Genomic DNA, 21,134 nt, shown 5'->3' on the forward strand with positions numbered 1-21,134 from the left:
CACTGTTAAAAGTATATATTTTCTATAGAAATTATAGAAATTTCATTTCGTTCGGGGGGGGGGCGGTAAAAATTTTTTGCCTGGAAGAAACTCTGGCCGTAAGCTATATAACATTTAATATAAATGTAATATTAAAATATCATGCGCTGATAAATCGGTAATATATTATATTCTATATAAATTATATAAATTTCATTTCGTTCGGGGGGGGGGGGGGCGGTAAAAAAAATCGGGGGGGGGGGGGGGGCTTCGCCCCTCCCCCGCAAGAGATGCCTGGAAGAAACTCTGCAAACAAGGCAGGAGTTTTGTAGTTGTCTCGCCTAGAAGAGTTGCTGTCCCCAGCAGAACGAGCTTCATCTGTGTGTGTCCGAGAGTTAGAACACGAGACTTTTCGGTTTAGCAACCAATAGCTTTACCGCCTCGCCCACGCCGATCCCATGACCACTTATATAATGAAAATGTTTTTAAAAGAAATCAAAAACAAGTATCTTCGAGACATCTGATCCGAAGCGGGAAGTGAAATACAAACAGGACAGAATAAAAAAATTACGTACAAGTAGAGAGAAGCCACGAACATAAGTGGCGTATACAAAACAGGGTGACAATGTTGAATATTATTACCACTTGAGACTCTTAATATTATTCCCATTTTCTGTATTCGCCACCACATGTTGACGCTAACATAGCTATCCTTTTGCAGTACAGTTTGTGTATCTTTTTCATAGACTGTAACTGAATGAATAACCTTTAAACGTATTGCTCAAACACGTCTTTTCAATACTGAGAAAATTATGGTCATGTTTCGAAGGTAGTTGTGGTTGGGGGCAAGGGTTAGGTTCAGCGTACTTCCTGCATATGGGGTAATTGATAAGGGGGTAATGTTTTTTTGTGTGTAATGTTGAGAGATGTCCAAGGAGGAGGGTAGAGGAATTTTACGGTGGGGGGGGGGAGGGGCGGGGCTGTATTATCCTTAGCCCAGATTTAAACGAATGTTGATGTTATTTGTCGGCATTGAGTTTAAAGCAACTGTTTTAAAATATCGCAATTTAATGGGACAAGATACCCATGTTTTCGATAAAAAATTTATTTTGCTCTCCAAAATTTTTATTTCTTAATTCGGTACTAATACCTTTTATCTATCTAACCCCAACATTTCGTACAGTAAATCAAAATAACCACATGTGCTAGGCAACCATCTTGTTTCTAGATAAACAAAACATCCGCCTGTCTTCATTTGTTTACTTTATCTGCATATACTCTTCTATTTGATGTTTTAAAATTATACAACATTTAGGTTAATAATTGAAACTTTGCCAAGAAGTGTACTGTTGATTGTCATTAGAACACTATTTAACACTGTTTGGTACGCTTTATACTAAGCTAAAACAATGCGTCATGGACATCTCTGTCAGTTTAAATAATGTACAAAGTCCATCCCCTTCTCGCTATTCTACCACCGACCAGTTTATAATCTTGTTACATCATGTTGTTATAGGATTGAATGCGTTTACCAGACTTTACATCGAACTGTAAACGACACATATGTTAATGTGTATGCCCTTAGGTCCATGTAGGGTTTGCTAGCAACTGATATAATTACTATATCGGATAGCTGATAAGCATTCATTGTACGGAAACTAGTGCTTGACCCTATCTACACGGATGTGTTATTCACGGTTGAATAAACCTACGTAATCTATGTTTTATTGGTTAAGGTACTATCTAGCGGTGGGGAGGTGTGGGATGGGGGCGTGTTTAGCCTCAAGCGTTGTACCCACGATTGTGTAGTATAGTAGGCTATTATTAAAAGGCAATAAACTTGTGTAAGCTACAATTTAGGTAGAAATAGACATTGTATTGAAGTGAGAAGACTGGCTAACAAACAAAGCTTAATCTGGTTTGATGACAGCTGTTCTGAGAATTACACTCAATGGATAGGATGTATAATATTTAATAGTCATTAATTCATTACCTGTTGTATACATGTTTTCTGCTTACATGAAAAAATCTGTCTACAACTAACAAGATAAATCAAAGCGTATTTTATTAGTTAAGTTATTCTTCCACACATAACAAGACGTTTTTATTTTTCTAGAAGAGGAAACTGGTAACTGCAACACTTTTAAAATATATAGAAAATTTTAATGTGTGTTTCAATTTTACAAATATAAGCAAGGTATTTATTGTCAAACTTAACATTCCTAAATAATAATTACTAATGAAAATTGTGATTTACAAAGTAATGTTAACATATTTGTTGAAGATAAATAGGACTTAAAATAACTATACATTTCTCTTTGGTTTACAAAAATTAAAATACTTTTTGTTGATTGCAACGAGAGTATGTAATAACCTCATATTTTGACATTTATATTACAATACTGTCTTTGTCTTTATAATCACTAATGCTAGCTATTAATATAACAACCACCATGTTTGTCTAGAAATTCTGTTAATACATTTGTTTCACTAACGGGACACACTAAGCCTTGGTTGTTGTCGTGGTCGTGAAAAGCTTTTTGTTCTAGAAGAGAAATATGGGTATCATTCTTATACAATAAGACAATATAACAATAATTATCTTACTTTAACCAGTGTCAGCCTCCGCGCAAATTTAATTGCGAAACCCCACTCAAAAAAGTTTCATGTTCCCCCTCCCCCCGCCAAGAAAATAATTTTTGAAATAAAAAGTGCTTCAGTGACTTTTTTCTCAAATATCAATGACTCAATGGTTATGAAGGAATTTTCAGGTCTCAATATTCATGCCCTATTGACCTTGTCGATGTGGCCATGGCCCAATGACCATGATCCACTTACAAAATCACAATCGTCTAACTGTACACATTTCACTGACAATATGTCTCTGACCATAATACGTTACTGACCATATGTCACTGATCATATGTCACTAGCCATATGCTACTGACCCTTTTCTAGCTTCCTGATTATTAAGTAGGACTCAACGTATATGCATTTAAAACAAAGCATTTCTTTACAAAACACTGAGGCTATATCTTCTAGGTATCAATATAACAATCACCCTAATGGTCCAAAACCTTTCCATACACGTGTTCAGTTTCAATTAACTCCATTAGTTGGACACCCCCGGCCTCTGTCCGTGTCATGTTGTCATAAATAGCGTTTTGATATGGAAGAGAAATTATACCATTCTAATTATCATGTAAAAAGCATTGATTTCGTTATTTCGACGATAAAGTTTAATTTATTTTAGCATGACTAGGTAACCATGACTACATGTTGCTAATTGTTTATCCATTACAAGTTTTTTGTGTGATCCAAGTACCTAGTCTTAGATTCAGTATTTATGTCTATATTTGGTCTCAGTGGTCAAGACACACTGACCATTATCTAGAAACATGGCCCAGCGACCGTGACCCATTGATACTGACTCAAAATCAATGTCTTACTGACCAAAACCCAATTATGATACCTCAAAAGACATGGTTCTATGACCATGATCAAAGTCCATGACGGAAAACCAAATTTTAACCTTTATTAATTTTAAAGCGTGCCCGTCAACACGCGATGCAGTGGTCTCAAAAGAAAGTCTAGCGATATATTTTAAGAGGGTTTCATCAATGGTTTACCAATCATATGATCTTGGACGCGTGACCTTGTTTTCTTAAACTGAGTTATTTAAAAGTAAACAATGCCGGCACTCTATTTCCTGGATCATATTTGTCGGGTCACAGACTTGCCCACACTATTGCCGCGTACGCTCCAGGGCGTGCTGTGTGAAAGACTTGAGTGTACGTTAATCACTCTCCGTAATATAGAGGTAAAACACAATTCGACGACCGCCCGTGATCATAGACGTAGTTGGGCTCTGTCTGGAGGCCACGTTACTCTACCACAGGGGTGCAGCGTACGGTCCATCATTAAATCATCATTCCCCGTTCGTGGCCAGGACACATGGGGGCAGATGAAGTAGGTTTCATCTGCTTCAGATAACTTGACAAATGAAGGGATAGTGTGTTCAGCACTTTGCACAGCTACGGCACATATTTCGTTTTAATAGTCTAATGTCGTGGGCCGCTGAGTCAATATTGTAGAGTGCTCTTTAAAACTAACGTAGGCGCTTTAGTGCTCATAAGGCATGCTGCCCAGCTTCGCTTAGGCTTTCGAAAACATTGAAAATTTGAATGCTTAATTAATTCGCCCAAGGGTCGGTCGAAGACCTCATGAGTTATGAAGAGGTTTCTACGTGGACATTTTTTTTCGATTTATAGCTCATATAAGGCGCCGGTCAGTCGAGGCCAGTTTTGACCCACTCATCGTTGATTTTTCGGCCAACCGGACCCCGTTTTCTGTCGCCCCAAGGCAAGATCCTGCCAAATTTGAAGCGCTTGCGGCGCCGGGAAGTGCCCTATCGGGCAACTTTGCTTTATATATTATAGAGATTAGCAAATTGCATAGATAAACAAAGATTTCAATATAGTAATTAAGGCCTGAAATACTTTAGTATAGAAATGTATTATTTGAATAGATTCTAGATCTAGGTAGGGTCTACATCTGTGTAAATCTAGTTTTTTATCTAGATCTAGATCTAGAATCTCTAGATCAAGAATCCTAATAGAATTTTTTTTTAGAGTTTAGCCCGAGCAAAATTGTATTGTATAAATTTTATAGCGTACTTAGATCTAAATCAAATTTGAATGAAATAGTTCATTTCTTTTTATTCTAAACACGGCAGATGACGTCATTAGTTAATGTATAAACATTACTGACGTCACTGTTTTAAGCATTCTTTTTCACAACTATAAACGCTTTTCCTGTTGCATAATTAAAACTGTTTCTCGACATTCGAATACGCCTTTATTTTTTATTTTTCTTCTTTAAATAAATTTGTGGTTATACATTTAAAACAACTAACATATTATTTTCAACAAAAGTCCGTATAAAGATATATATATATTGCTGCCGATTCTGACGTGATATCCGGCGAAAATATTTTGCGGACAGACAGAGAGAGAGAGAGAGAGAAGTGCAAACATGGGCTATTATATATTAGGATAGGATAATTCGGGGTGTCAAATTGCACCCTTGTGTGGTGTAGGCGGACGCGCCTGATTAAATTGAGTGAATAAATATAATACCACATAATGTATCCAGCGTCACGGGTGAGCCTGGGGTGCGGAATCGCCCCCTTCCTGTGCAACGGAGGACGTGTTTGATTCAATAAAACCAGCGATTATTGCTGCCCATCAAGTCTTTAGTGTATGGTCTTTTTTAAAACGAAAGTAGGCCCCATAGTGCTCGCATTGTAGACCGGGGCGCTTTGAGCCACGCAATTGCCGGGACGCAAATTGATGCGCCTGTTAAAATTTTACCACGGAATTAACGGATATAAAGCACTAAGATGGGCGTTCTGGAACTCTGGGCGTCAAACAATGTATTGAAGAAAATCGCACCCTCCAGGCGCCACCCATAATTATTTTTTCCCGCAGGAACCGCCCCTGGAATATTTTCATCAAAACCCCAAAGATTCATGGCGATCGGATGAACGGAATCAAACCGCAATCGACTTTCCTTTTTATATACCGTATTTAGAGGAAAATTAAATCGCGCCCTGCTGGAGCAACGCCCTTGCATAATTTAAATTTTATTTTTCACAGAAAACCTTCCCAGGAGTATTTTCAACAACGTCTCCTCCCCAACTCACATACTTTCATTATATATAAATATATATATATATATATATATATATATATATATATATATATATATATATACATTTAACGGTTCACGTTATCGCCGTGGCGCCATTGGATACGGCTGTTGAAGTTTTACCGCTGAATGTAGTATAGATCAATTACTGGTTCTTTTCTTAAATACATTTTATATAAATTAAAACATAGGATATATCTACTAGGTATCAATATTACAATCACCCTGATAGTCCAAAACTTTTCCATACACGTGTTCAGTTTCAGTTAACTCCATAAGTTGGACACCGCCGGCCTCTGTTCGTGTCATGTTGTCATAAATTGCGTTTTGATCTGAAAGAAAAATTGTACCATTCTATTTACCATGTATCAAGGCTTAATTTCCTTAATTAAACAATAGAGTTTAATTTACTTTAGCGTGACTTGGTAATCATGACTGAATGTTGTGAATTAAAGATTTATTACATTTTATTTGTAATCCAATGACCAAGTCTTAGATTCAGTATGTGTGTCTCAATGGTTATGTGCAACATTGTCCTAAAATTCAAGTTCGAATGTAATTGCCACAATGACTTTTTCTCAGTGGTCTAGACCACGGGTTCCCAACCGAAGGGCTTTCTGGGGGGTCGCCAACTGGTATATTAAACCTTATTAATGAGAAACAAAACATAAATATTTAGAAGAATATCTAAAATTCGGCTTTACTAACAAATGGAATATAGAAGAAGCAATGAGTACTGTACAAAGTTGTTCTCAGTCACGAGTTTATGAAATCTTCAAAACTAAAACGTCATTTGAGACAAGTCATTCTGAACACACCAAAAAAGATAAGGAGTTCTTTCGTCGGTAAGAAGCTAGTTACAAACGCCAGAGACTTGATCGAACAGGAAGTTTTCACCAGCATTAGTGCAAGCATCAAATGAAGTCGTGATAGAAAATGCCAAGCAAAAAAAACAAGTAATTAAAAAAAGTCTAGTGACAATTTTAGCGCAATTTGCTTGTGTTATCTAAAAATAGCTCTGTCGTAGCGTAAATCAAGAGCAGGGTTAGTAAAACAATTGGTTAGTTATTAAAACGTTTTTTATTAAAAAAAATTTCAGTATTTTACATGTTTTATTTACAATAGAGTAACATGACTAAAAACCATTGTGCGCCTAGCTACCGAACGTGACGCCGCAGCCATTGAACGTGATGGCGCAGCTATTGAACGTGATGACGCGTGTGGTGTGGTTGCATAAAATGCCTACTAATTCGGTCCAAATTTTAATTAATTTAAAAATTTTTTTGTGACCGAACGAAAGGATATTTTTGAAAACTTTCTTCGGCAATATTGTTCTAAATTATGACAGGAATCGATTGGCACATGTTTCAAGTCGCTAAATGGTCTGGTTGCCGAGATATGGGCCAAAAACTGCATTTTTTTCGAGGTTTTTTGGATTTTCCGGGAAATCCATGAAAGAAACCCGGAATGTTTATGGCCTATGTTCATCCTCGTAACTTGCTTAACATAATTGCTTTTGAAACTAGTCCTCGATATTGCTTCGTTGAGGAGGAGATACGACTTAAAGCTGCGGACACACATCCATACATTCCCAGAAATGACGAGTTAATAAACGCAATTCTCCAGAATGGAAATTGCGCTAAAAAACAATATGAGAAAATCTCATCAAACGCTGCATGTTGAATATGGTGAAGTTAATTCTTGGGGATTCCAGTATAATAAAAACGCAACAAATATCACTGCCTAATAATACTATTCAGCAGCTTAAAGAAGACATGTCCGTAGATGTTAAATGACAAATTTTTAATGAAATCAAGCGTTCACCATTGTTTGCTTTTCAATTTGATAAATCAACAGACGTGAGTTCGTGTCGCAGTTGCTGGTATTTGTCTATATTCATTCAGATGATAGCAAAGAAGAGTTGCTATTTTGTGAAGATAGCGTGGAGAAAATAAATACGTTTTTTTTTAAATTTGATGACTAAAATGGGCTAAAACGGCTGTGGGGGTTTGTAGGGATGGTGCACTATCTATGTTTAGGTCAAAATCGGACTTTCAGAAAACAGAAAAGATATAGCTCCCTAACCACTGCATGAATCACCAGTATGCCCTCTCCATCAAGACCAGAGTTTCTTCCAGGCATCTCTTCGGGGGGGGGGGGGGGGAAGTGAGGGGGGGGGGGGGGGGAGGGGCGGGAAACGAAATGGAATTTATATAGAAAGTATATTATTATTGTCCGCCTCCCCCCCCCCCCCCCCCCGAAAATTTCAAGTGCACCCCCGGAGAAAAAAGTCTGGAAGAAACACTGATCAAGACTTCATTGCTAGTAAAAGTCGTACATTATATTAAATCTTGAACCTTCACAAAACTGAGCAAAGACATTAATATAGATCACGAGGTTCTGCGTTTCTACACTACAGTACGCTGGCTGTTAAACGAATTGTTGTGAATCGTGTTTTTGAATTGAAATTTGAAATCAAATTGTTCTTGGAAGTGCAAAGGAAACAAGACCTTTTGGTATACTTAAAACGACATAGAGTGGTTGGAGAGATACATTCGAACATCAACATAAGCTTAACCTGAAGCTTCAGGGAAAATGAACGAATATTATCACTTTCCATGATAATCTCGGGGCATTTTTATCAAAGCTGCAGAATTGGCGAAGAAAATAAATCTTGGAAATATTGTAAATTTGAGAAACTCTGCAGTGTGGTAGATGAATCTGATTGTGAGATAATTAAAATTTTGAAATAAGCGATTTCTGGGCATCTTGAATCTCTTGAAAACGAACTGCATCGCTATTTCTCTGAGCTGAAAAAAAAGAAGAATCTGCACTTATGCATTTCCCATTCTCTTCTTCCCTTGATGTTGCCAGCATTCCCGATGAATTACAAGATGAATTCTTTTGATTTGCAGATGATTCCGCGTAAGATGAAAAACTGCACACACAATTTTGGTGTAGTATTCACCATTCATACCCAAACGTATTTTCGAGAATAGATTTTCAACACTATTCTCCGATTAAAAACAAAATTTAGAAATACATTTAATGTTGATAATGACATAGGTTGGCGTTAACAATAACTTAATCGCGAATGTTTAGTAAATAGCATGCAATGTTACTCATCGTATTGAAACAGTTATCAAGAGTAGTTCATATTGAATGTCTTCTAGAAAATCTTATTTTAGTCCTTATTAATGTCCATACTAATGTCGGCTTTTAATTTTATGGGGGTCGCGGGTCACTTACTTTTTATAAAAGGGGGTCGCCACTCGAAAAAGGTTAGGAACCACTGGTCTAGACACACCGAACATTATCTAGTAACGTGGACCAGCGACCGTAACCCATTTAAGTGATTCGATAACAATGTCTTACTGACCATGATAAAGTTATGTTGCCTCAATAGACACGGTTCCATGACTATGGTCAAAGTCCATGACGATAAACGAAATTTAAGCCTTTATTAATTTACAAGCGTGCCCGTCAACGCGCGTTGCGGCGATCTTAGAAGAAAGTCTGACGAAATATTTTTAGATAGTTTCACCAATGCTATGTTCTTAGATGCGTGACATTATTTCCTAAAACTGAGTTATCTGAAGGTAAACAATGCTGGCACTTTTTTTCCTGGATCATATAATTCTGGCACAAGCTTGCCCACACTTCTGCTGAGCATGCTCCAGTGCGTGCAGTATGAAAGACTTGAGTTTACGTTAATCACTCTCCGTAATAGTTAGGTAAAACATAATTAGACATACGCCCGGTTGTCATAGACGTAGATGGGCGTTCTCTTGGGAGCCCAAGTTAGGATACCGCAGGGGCGCCGCATACGGACCATCATCACATAATCATTTCCCGTTTAGGACAACGGAAGACGTGTTTAATTCAATAAAATCAGCGATTATTGGAGCCCGTATCGTGTCTAGTGTATCGCCTTATTTTAAACGAGCATAGGCTCCATAATGCTCACAGGGGAGCCCGGGTCGCTTTGGGTCTCGCAATCGCCGGGGCGCCGGTGGATGCGCCTGTTGAAAATTTGACGCTAATCATAATAGTATCCCTTACCCGCTATGCATGACGCCCAATTAACGGATACCAAGCGCGATGATAGCCGTTCTGCAAATCTGGGCGACTGTGTGTTGACGAAAATCGCACCCTCCCGAGCCCCAGCAATGGAAATTTTATTTTACGTCGAAACCACCCCTGGAATATTAACATTAACTCCTCAAAGTTTCATGGCGATCGGATAAACGGGGTCCAACCGCAATCGACTATTTTTTTACATACACATTAAAAGAGAAAAATTGAATCACGCACTGCTGGGGCGCCGCCGTTGCAAAAAAAAAATATTTTTCACAGAAACCTCCCCAGGTGTATTTTTAACAAATCTCCTCCACACCAAGCACATACTTTCAATTTATATCTATATTCATTAGTGGTTCTTTTCTGAAATACATTATATACATATATATATATATATATATATATATATATATATATATATATATATATATATATATATATATAATGTAGGCTATATATACTAGGTACTAATATTACAATCACCCTCAAGGTCCAAAACCTTTCCATACACGTGTTCAGTTTCAATTAACTCCACCAGTTGGAAACCCCCGGCCTCTGTTCGTGTCATGTTGTCATAAATAGCGTTTTGATCTGGAAGAGAAATGTTACCATTATATTTACCATGTAACCAGTATTAATTTCCTTAACTCAAAGAGTTTAACTTCCTTTAGCATGACTATGTAATCATGACTAAATGTATTTAATTAAATATCCATTACACTTTTTTTGTGATCGATGACCAAGTCTTAGATTCTGTATTTATGTCTCAATGGTAATGAGCAACAATGTCTTAATATCCATGTCCGAATATTCTTGCACCAGTGACTTGGTATCAGTGGTCAAAACACTGTCCATTATCTAGTAACATAGCCCAGCGACCGTGACCCATTGATAGTGTCTCAATATCAATGTGTCACTGACTATGATCCAGTTATGATACCTCAATAGACATGGTTCCATGACCATGGTCAAAGTCCATGACGGAAAACTAAATTTAAGCCTTTTTTTACTTTCTCGTATATACGAAGTATAGAGAAAGTATTGTAATCGTGCAAAAAAACGAGATTTTTACAAATCTCGACGTTTTACACCTCACTGATGCGGAAAAACATAATTTTGCAATCTTGTCCGTATGTCTGTGAGTCTGTGTGTGTGTGTCTGTGTGTAAACACGATTACTTGAGTACCGTTACAGCTAGGTTGATGGAATTTCATATATAAGTATTTTATCAAAATCGTAGATCCTGATCAACTTTTGAGCGATTTCCGATAACCGGAAGTGGTACTTTTTCTACTTTGAATTTTTCAAAAGCCTATAACTTGAGTACTATTTGAGATAGATAAATGAAATTTTACATGTAAGTAAAAGATCTAGTTCTCTACCTTCTTTCGAATTCTGAGTAATATCCGTTGAACTGAAGTACTAATTCCGAGTTATATATGAATATTCGAGAAAGTTTAGGGGAGATCACTCCCGGTTTATTAATAAATAAGCGTTCCCGTCAGCGCGTGTTGCAGCGGTCTGAGAAAAAAGTCTGACGAAATATTTTAAGAGGGTTTTATCAATTTTTTGTCAATGCTATGTTCTTGAAAGCGTGACACTTCTTTTTTCTAAAATTGATTTATTTAAACGTAAACAAAGCCAGCACTCTATTTACTTGATTATATTTGTCGGGGCACAGGCTTGCCTACACTACCGCCGAGCTATACGAAAGACTGGATTGTACGTTAATCACTCTCCGTAATAGTTAGGTAAAACACAATTAGACGGCCGCCCGGTTGCCATGGACATAGTTAGGCGCTCTGCGGAGCCCACGTTACACTACCACAGCGGTGCAGCGTCCGGTCCATCATTACATTATCCTTTACACTTCGTGGCCAGAACACATGGTGCTGATGAAGTACGGTTCATCTACTTCAGAGACCTTGAAATATGAAGGGATAGTGTTGCCAGCACTATGTCTAGGTACGGCGCAGTTTGATTTAATCATCGAATTTTGTATGCCGCCGAGTTAATATTGTAGTGTTTTCTTAAAAGCTAACGTATCGCCATTGTGCTTATTGGATCGCGCGAGGTGTGTAATTGCATCCTGCATCGGCGCCGGCCGGACGCGCCTGATTTAATTTAGTGAACTACTATAATACCACATATTATCCATATTCTATCGCACTCTCTAAAACGAACGTAGGCGCCATAGCGCTGACGCGAAAGCCCGCTGAGTCAAATAGTACTATGCAAGGCGCCGGAAGAAACGACTTATTTGATTTAGTGAGAGACTCTAGCAACACATTGTATCCTTAGACTATCGTCCTCTTTAAAATGAACGTACGCGTTATAATGCTTATGGGTGAGTCCGGGTCGCTTAATGGACTCCTCCCGGGGCAACGGACTTGTCTGATTCAATAAAACGTGAGATTAGTGATGCCCATCGTGTCTTTAGTGCATAGTCTCTTTAAAAACGAACTTAGGTCCGATAGTGCCCGAGGCGCTTTAGGTCATACAAACGCCGGAGCGCCGACGGATGCGCCTGTTGATGTTTTACCGCTGAATATAGTAGTATCACTTACCCGCTATGCAGGACGCCCAATTAACAGATACCAAGCGCTAAGATAACCGTCCTGGAACTCTGTGTGATAAACCGTGAATTGAAAATAATCGCAATATCCCGGGCGTCACCTATAAGAATATTTTTCCCGCAGAAACCTGCTTTGAAATATTCTCATCAACTCCCCAAAGTTTCATGGCGATCGGATAAACGGAGTTAAACCGCAATCGACTTTTAATTTATTTACATATATAGAAAAATATTAAATCGGACCTTGCTAAGGCGCTGCCCTTGCAAGCGTTGACTTTTTTTTCCACAGAAACTTCCCCAGGAATATTTTCAACAACTACCCCCTTCCACACACACACACACACATATTTTCATTTTATATATGTATCGATTAGTGGTTCTTCTCCAAAATACGTTTATATATACAAAAAACATAGGCTAAATCTACTTGGTATCAATATTACAATCACCCTCATGGTCCAAAACCTTTCCATACACATGTTTAGTTTCAGTTAACTGCACTAGTTGGATACCCCCGGCCTCTGTCCGTATCATGTTGTCATAAATAGCGTTTTCATCTGGAAGAGAAGTTTTACCATTTTATTTACCATTTAACAAAGAATAATGTTCATAATCCAACTATACATTTTAATTTACTTAAGCATGACTAGCTAACCATGAGTAAATGTTGTTAATTAAATAGCCATTACATTTTATTTTTTAATCTAATGGCCAAGTCTTACATTTAGTATTTGTGTCTTAATGAGCAACAGACAATGCCCTTAAATTTAAGTTCGAATGTAATTGCCCCAATGACTTTGTCTCAGTGGTCAAGAAACACTGACCTTTATCTAGTAACATGGCAAAGCGACCGTAACCCATTTATGTGACTCAATATTTAAGTTATTTTACCTCAATAGAAATGGTTCCATGACTATGGTCAAAGTCCATGACGGAAAAACTAATTTTAACCTTTACGAGCGTGCCCGTCATAGCGCGTTGCAACGGTCTCATAAGAAATTGACGAAATATCTTAAGAGCGTTTCGTCTATGTTTTACCAATCCTATGTTTTTAGACACGTGACCTTGTTATCTAAAACTGAGTTATTTAAATGTTAACGATACCGGCACTCTATTTCCTAGATCATATTTGTCAGGGCACAGGTTTGCCTACACTATCGACGAGCTGTACGAAAGACTTAAGTGTACGTTAATTTCTCTCTGTAATATTCAGGTAAAACACACTTCGGCGACCGTCCAGTTGTAATGGACATAGTTGGACGCTATGGGGAGCCAACGTTACTCTACCACAGGGGTGCAGCGTACGGCCCATCATTACATTATCATTTCCCGTTCGTAGCCAGGACACACGGGGGCAAATGAAGAAAGGTTTATCTGCTTCAGAGACATTGACATATAAAGGGATAGTGTGGTCAGTAATATTCTCAGGTACGGCCCATAGCTCGGTTTAATCATCGAATGTCGCGTGACACCGAATCAGAAATTTTGGGAGCTCTTTAATACTAACGTAGGTGTTATAGTGCTTATTGGATAGCCCTGTGTGTTAAATTTCACCCTGCTGGGGAGTCGTCGGACGCGTCTCATTCCATTTAGTGAACGACTATAATACCACATATTATACCTATTATATCGCACTCTTTAAAACAAACGTAGGCGCTATAGCGCTCAGGGGAAAGACGTTGGAGTCAAATAGCACTTTGCGAGGCGCCGAAAGACGCGCCTAATTAGATTTAGTGGGCTACAATAGCAAAACATAGTATCCATAGCCTATCGCACTCTTCAAAAAGAACTTGCATCATAGTGCTCACGGGCGAGCCCGGGCCACCGAATCGCCCCTGCCGGGACAACGGAGGACGTGTCTGATTAAAAAAAAAACTGCGATTATTCTTGACCATATTGTCTGTAGTGTATAGCCTTTTTTAAAACAAACGTAGGCCTCATAGTGATCACAGTTGAGCCAGGGGCGCTTCGGGTCACGTTATCGGCGGGGCACCGGTGGAAGCGCCTGTTGCAGTTTTACCGCTGAATATAGTGGTATCACCTTCCCGCCCAATTAAGGGATACCAAGCACTAAACTACCCGTTCTGGAACTCTGGGCGTCAAACCGTGTATTGACGAAAATCGCACCCTCCCGGGCACCACGCATAAGAATACTTTTTCCCTCAGAAACCTGCTCTGGAATATTCTCATCAACACCCGAAAGTTTCTTGGCGATCGGATAAGTGGAGTCAAACCTCAATCGACTTTTATTTTTATATACCGTTTTAAATTTTATTATACACAGAAACCTCCCCATGAGTATTTTCAACAACTGCCACCCCCCCACGCATACATTCATTTATATATATAAATATATATATATATATATATATATATATATATATATATATATATATATATATATATATATATAAATATATATATATATATAAATATATATATATATATATATATATATATATATATATATATATATATATATATATATATATATATATATATATATATATATATATATATATTTATTTATTTATTTATATCGATTAGTGGTTCTTTTATAAAATACATTTAATATACATAAAAAAAACATATATCAAACAAAAACCTGTGGCAATTTTTAAAGCAAAAGCCAATAGAGAAAGAAATCAAGGCCCGTAAATCGGGATGGATCGGACACACATTAAGAAGATAAATAGAAAACGTCGCAAAACATACTCTAGAATGGAATCCCCAGGAAAAAAGGGTGGGCCGGCCAAGGAAGACAGGAAAAAAAAACGGTTGAAGAAGAGGCGAAAACAGCTGGGCTCACATAGGCACAGATCAAAACCAAGTTGGCTGGAAATGTGTGGTTGCAGGCCTTTGCTCTCCAGGGGCCACAATGGAATGATGATGAAAAAATATAGAATATATCTACTAGGTATTAATATTAAAATCACCCTCATGTTCCCAAACCTTTCCATACACATGTTTAGTTTCAGTTAACTCCATTAGTTGGATACCCCCGGCCTCTGTCCGTATCATGTTGTCATAAATAGCGTTTTGATCTGGAAGACAAAATTTTACAATTATATTTACCATGCTACAACGGATTAACTTCCATATTTCAACGATAGAGTTTAATTTATTTTAGCATTACTAGGTAACCATGACTAAATGTTGTTAATTAAATATTCATTAGAATTTATTTGAACGGAGTCAAACCGCCAACTACTTTAATTTCTATATATATTGTTTAAATAGAAAAAATGAATCGCCCCACCTGAGACGCCGCCCTTGCAAACTTTAAATCTTATTTTTTTTCACAAAAACCTCCCATGGAGTATTTTCAACAACTTCCACCCCCCCCCCCTACAAACACACGAACACATACTTTTATTATATATATATATATATATATATATATATATATATATATATATATATATATATATATATATATATATCGTTTAGTGGTTCTTTTCTAAAATACATTTATATAATTTTGTAAGGATCTTTTGTCGTGTTGTGTCTCTAATATTGCATGATATAAGCCTTGAATTAAAATAAAATAAAAATTTAAATGTTTGAAATGTTACTTGTTTGGTTCTTATGGCAGTTTCCAGATTCTACTTGATTCCGAGATGGTGCTCGTGTTTTGCAACGCAACTTAACCACAAGCACAACTGCCAGCACGAACATCGCTACCCCAACACAAATACCAGTCACAATGCCAATCACTTCAGATAGTCCAACTGAATTCCTCTTTTCTGAAAGACAAATTTTGATGCATCACTAAATTAATAAGAACAAAGACAATTGCAGATATGAATGCAAAGGTTTTTTTTTATCAAGCGAAATATGTAATTTCATTAAGCTTTCATAAACTGTTACTTTATAATACTAACGTTCAGTTCTCCACGACATTGGTATTTTTGTTTGTTTTATGCGGTGTAAATTATATTAAGAACGAAGAGGATGAAGAAATAGTACTAACATCAAAACTTAAGTTATATAAACAGTTCAATGTAGTACAGTTTAGCTATGTAAAGTAAATTGTAGGAAAAATATACGCTTTATCTTTACATAAATGTAATACGTCATACGTAAAAACTAAGAAGATAAATTAGAAAGAAAACCTTTTTTAAAGATAAAAAGACAACCACTGGAATCTATCCTGAATAAGCATGAAAGTACAGACAAGGTCAACTGTAAAAACGCTATTTTAATGCCTCATACATCTTGACATAATTAGCTATACTTTACATAAATAGTTCTAAATGATTGCACAATTATCACTACGCCAAAAATAGCGTTTCGGTTAACTGTAATAATTCATTGTCATTTAAAAACGGATATTAGATCGTTGTAGTTGTTAGCAATATTATATGTATTTTTACTTCAGACACAGACATCTTTCAAAAGGAATTCTAAAAGAGTATAAAACGTGTACTGGACTCGCTTCCAACATTATATGTATCTTTCACTAGCTGGTTGAAAATGTGGACTTCTAATTAACTTCAAGTAATGTCATAATAATTGATGTAAAACTCGACATTAAAGTCTGAGAGCTTGATTTCGTAAAATGATAAAATAGTATAATGTGCATAACAAGTGTGGGTCGTGTTTTTTTTCAAATTTACATTTTTAAAGGCAAAAGTTTAAAGACTCTAGATCAGCAGTTCTTTACCTTTTTTGAGGTACCGAACGCCCACCAGTTTATATCCCATCTCACAGAAATCTTTTTAGCAGTTCTATCGTCCGCATTGAGAAAATCCGATCGTGAGTCATATGAGTCGGGTCTGTGTCTTAACCTCCACCGAACCTTTGAGACTGATTCATCGAACCACTGGGTCTCAATCGAGCGCAGGATAAAAACTACTGCTCTAGATAATAGGCGTTTCTTTACCTATTAAATTGCTCTACCTGGCTACTTTTTTTACAAAGTAAATTCAATATAACGTTGAAAATAGATAGGTAGCCAGTCCTTCGTTGTAATATACCTCAGATTTTAACTGATCTACCCTACATCAACAAACTAACGTACATTTAGTATAATGAAACTGTAATGATTTTACCCAACGTATAGCCAGTACCGTTCACTGTAGTAAAGTTCAATATTGCCGTCTTTGCTTTTGACGTAACAGATGTTGTGTCTGTTTCAAATATATTGGTAGCAGCTGCAAATCCGGACAAACAGTGTAGGTTTATCTAAGTGTTTTTTTTTAAGAACTGACATTTTTTTAAAGTAAATCTAAAGGTCTCTATAATTCATTACTGGAGTGGTTTCAAGTACTAAATGTATCTTTCTCATGGCCATAAACACCGGCGATAATATAAGTTTAGATATCACGTTTTCGATGTAAGGGAATATAATATAAAACTGTATTTTAAAATGTGAATTCATATACATTTTGTTTTCTTTTTATCTTGCTGCATTGATTTAAACAAAATTACCCAATGTTTTGCCAGAACCGTTCCCTAACTTTGACACATTTCCCTCTGTTTTAAAGCTAATTGTTGTCATCGTTGCCATGAATTTCACAGATGTTGTTGGGTCAATTTCAGATGTTGTGGTTATCTCTGCAAATCAGAAAAATTTAAAACGGTTAACCGACAATGTTTTTTTAAATTAATTATTAATAAAGTGAGAAAACACCCCATGTTTAGTTAAATTAAAAATTAAAAATAATAATTTGAATACTCTTTTTTTTAAATAACTACTAAACAAGCAATTTATTTTTCTAGTTCTTTGAAAAAAAATGTGTAAGGCATTTAAATTAGTATATATATATATATATATATATATATATATATATATATATATATATATATATATATATATATATATATATATATATATATATATATATATATATATATATATATATATATATATATATATATATATATATATATATATATAATGTAATAAAATTGACATATACTAGTTAATTGCAATTTTTTGTAGTCAGTTATTCAGTATCGTTACTTTAAAGGTACATTAAATAAAATATTTAAACATGTTACACAGGTGAATATATATATATATATATATATATATATATATATATATCTATATATATATATATATATATATATATATATATATATATATATATATATATATCTATATATCTATATATATATATATATATATATATATATATATATATATATATATATATATATATATATATATATATATATATATATATATATATATATATATATATATATTGACACTTTCCCGAATGCAAGAAATAATCGAATGGGGGGGGGGAGCCTAAACTAACACTTGTCGTAATGGGGCAATTTCTTTTATCTTGCTGCATTGATTTAAACAAATTTACTCAATGTTTCGCCAGAACCGTTCCCAGTCTTAGACACATTTTCCTCTGTGGTAAAGCTAATTATTGCCGTCGTTGCCATAGATGTCACAGATGGTGTTGGGTCAATTTTAGAAGTTGTGGTTATCTCTGTAAATCAGGACAAAGTTAAAAACGGTTAAACGACAATGTTTTTATTTTCCTTTTGCGAATTTGTTATCAATAAAGTGAGAAAATAACCCGTGTTTAGTTGAATTTAAAAATTCGAAATAATAACCACATTGAATACTACTTTTAAAAAATAACGAGTAAAGAAGTGATTATTTTTCTTTTTCGTAGAAAAAAATGTGTATGGCATTATATTAGTATTCAAAAATCTAATAAAAATTTTGTAGGCGGTCACTCGGTATCATATAAAGGTACATAAAATAAAACATTTTAACATTTACACAACATTTACACACACACACACACACACACACACACACACACACACACATATATATATATATATATATATATATATATATATATATATATATATATATATATATATATATATATATATATATATATATATGTATATATGTGTGTACATCTATATATATAATACATATATAAAAGGAGAAGTTTTTTAATCATTCGTTCAAAATATAATTTATACGCAAAGTTATCACTAAAATTGAGTTACCTGTCTTTAATTTATTGGAAATTGACGAAATCATGCAATCGCCAACTAAATAAAGGTCATCCTCGACAACCCTCTGATAAAGCAATCGCTAAGATTTTTAGTTTAGTTTTGTTTTTATCTTGTTGTCTCCCCTTTTAATATAAAATTTAGTAGTTTTTTTAATTAATCTATCTAATTAGATAGTTAATTTAACATTCTTGCATTTTTATCAAAGATCTACCGCTATGCTAGATTTCAGATCAATCGGATATTGGGGAAGTGGGTCTAATTAATATTTCAAAATTTGGGGAGCCTCATACATACAAAGGAAGCTAAATAAAAACCTTTAAAAAAGCATGTAAAACATTTTGAGAAAATCGCTTCCGTTGGCCAGGCATTCTACTGTCACACAAAGCTCACTCTATGCATAGTACTTTAAAAGCACTGTCTGTTACAATTATTTTAAAAAAAAATTAATATTAAATTTAAAAATCTGCGAGTTGAGAGAAAATCGGACTTACCACAGTTTCTTTCATCTGATTCGTCGCCGCAATCATCAATACCGTCGCACTTAGAACTGATGGAAATACATCCGGTGTTGTCGCATTGAAACTCATCCAAGTCACATGTCCTTCCTAAAATGGAAGGATTTATATGGAGGTTATTGAAAATTAAATTGAAATATCTAAGTGTAATCAGTGAAATTTTTTATTTTTTCCCACTTTCCGCAAAAAACAAAAAGAAAAGTATAAAGTATAACATAAAAAGACTTACGACAGTCCCGCTCATCTGAACCGTCACCACAGTCATTATCAGCGTCGCACTTGTAACTGACGGAAATGCATCTGGTGTTGTTGCATTGAAACTCATCCACGTCATACGCCGATCCTAAATGGAAGGGGTGTTTTCGCAAACAATCAAAAATAAATTATTCTATAATCTTTAGGCTGCTAACCTTAAATTCTGGAATTTGTGTGTCTCTATGTGTGTGTGTGTGCGAACGCGGTAACTTTAGTACCGTTACAGACTGGTTGATTATATTTCATATATAAGTATTATATCAAATTTGTAGTTCTATATAAATTTTTCAGCGATTTCCGATAAACGGAAGTGGGACTTATTTTACTCTTGGTTTTTCAAAAGCCCATAACTTGAGTAGAAGTTTACACAAAAGTAAAAAAAAACTAATTCTCTGTATTCTTTCAAATTTAGAGTAATTTCCGTCTCCCGGAAGTAGTACGTTACGTTATTTCCGACATCTCAAAAAACGCATATGAATTAATAAAGTACTAATATTCCGCACTATCATACACACATTGTTTGGTGTTCACTCAGTGCGCATTTTTTTATACGAGATTCTATTGTATTTTAAAAATTTTAAGTGATTAAAAATTGTTTTCAAATCATGTCTATATCCCAAGTCGCCATCCCCCAAGTATTATATAAGAATATTCGAGATATGTTTAGGGGAGACCCTTACGCTTTATTTAACTTGTGGTTGTGCGTTCGTTTTAAATATGACGCAGAACTTGCCTGTATAAACTTGTTTATTTCATTTACAAAATAAAACGGATAAAGTACAATGACATATCCACAGAAGGAATAAATTAGTAGATAACTGAATACAAATATTCTATGCTGAAGCACAACAACTTTCAATCACACAGTTATCTCTGGTAAAACGACTTAACACATCTAACGTGACACACTAAACACGTTATTCACACATTGTATGTACCCTCGCAGTCTCTAGCTACAGTCAAACAGCGGAATAAAAATAAATCTCTTTTAAGTTTTTGGTTTCTCATTTGGGGTG

The 21,134-nt window shown here is 35.5% G+C and overlaps 1 protein-coding gene across 1 annotated transcript; it reads right to left on the minus strand.

The window, feature by feature from the left end:
- Positions 1 to 5,889: 5,889 nt before the first annotated feature.
- On the minus strand, positions 5,890 to 21,126 carry LOC131949935 (uncharacterized). The gene is made up of 10 exons (XM_059311896.1): positions 21,057 to 21,126; positions 20,093 to 20,206; positions 19,840 to 19,953; positions 18,673 to 18,798; positions 17,777 to 17,902; positions 15,919 to 16,089; positions 15,280 to 15,387; positions 12,793 to 12,900; positions 10,252 to 10,359; positions 5,890 to 6,020 (listed from the first exon to the last, which is right to left on the minus strand). The coding sequence occupies exons 1-10, from the start codon at positions 21,124 to 21,126 to the stop codon at positions 5,890 to 5,892; spliced, it is 1,176 nt and encodes a 391-aa protein (XP_059167879.1).
- Positions 21,127 to 21,134: the final 8 nt, after the last annotated feature.

This window comes from Physella acuta, unplaced genomic scaffold (assembly GCF_028476545.2).
Source record: "Physella acuta isolate Inbredline_101_S28 unplaced genomic scaffold, ASM2847654v3 ptg000720l, whole genome shotgun sequence".
NCBI lineage: Eukaryota > Metazoa > Mollusca > Gastropoda > Physidae > Physella > Physella acuta.

What these genes read in the sequence shown, in the direction of transcription:
- LOC131949935 (XM_059311896.1), bottom strand. Translation starts at nt 21,126, where the DNA reads ATGAGAAACCAAAAACTTAAAAGAGATTTATTTTTATTCCGCTGTTTG. An exon ending in ATCAGATGAAAGAAACTGTG is followed by an intron (nt 18,799 to 19,839) that starts GTAAGTCCGATT and finishes CCTGATTTACAG; the next exon opens with AGATAACCACAACTTCTAAA. An exon ending in CGGTTCTGGCGAAACATTGA is followed by an intron (nt 17,903 to 18,672) that starts GTAAATTTGTTT and finishes TCTGATTTGCAG; the next exon opens with AGATAACCACAACATCTGAA.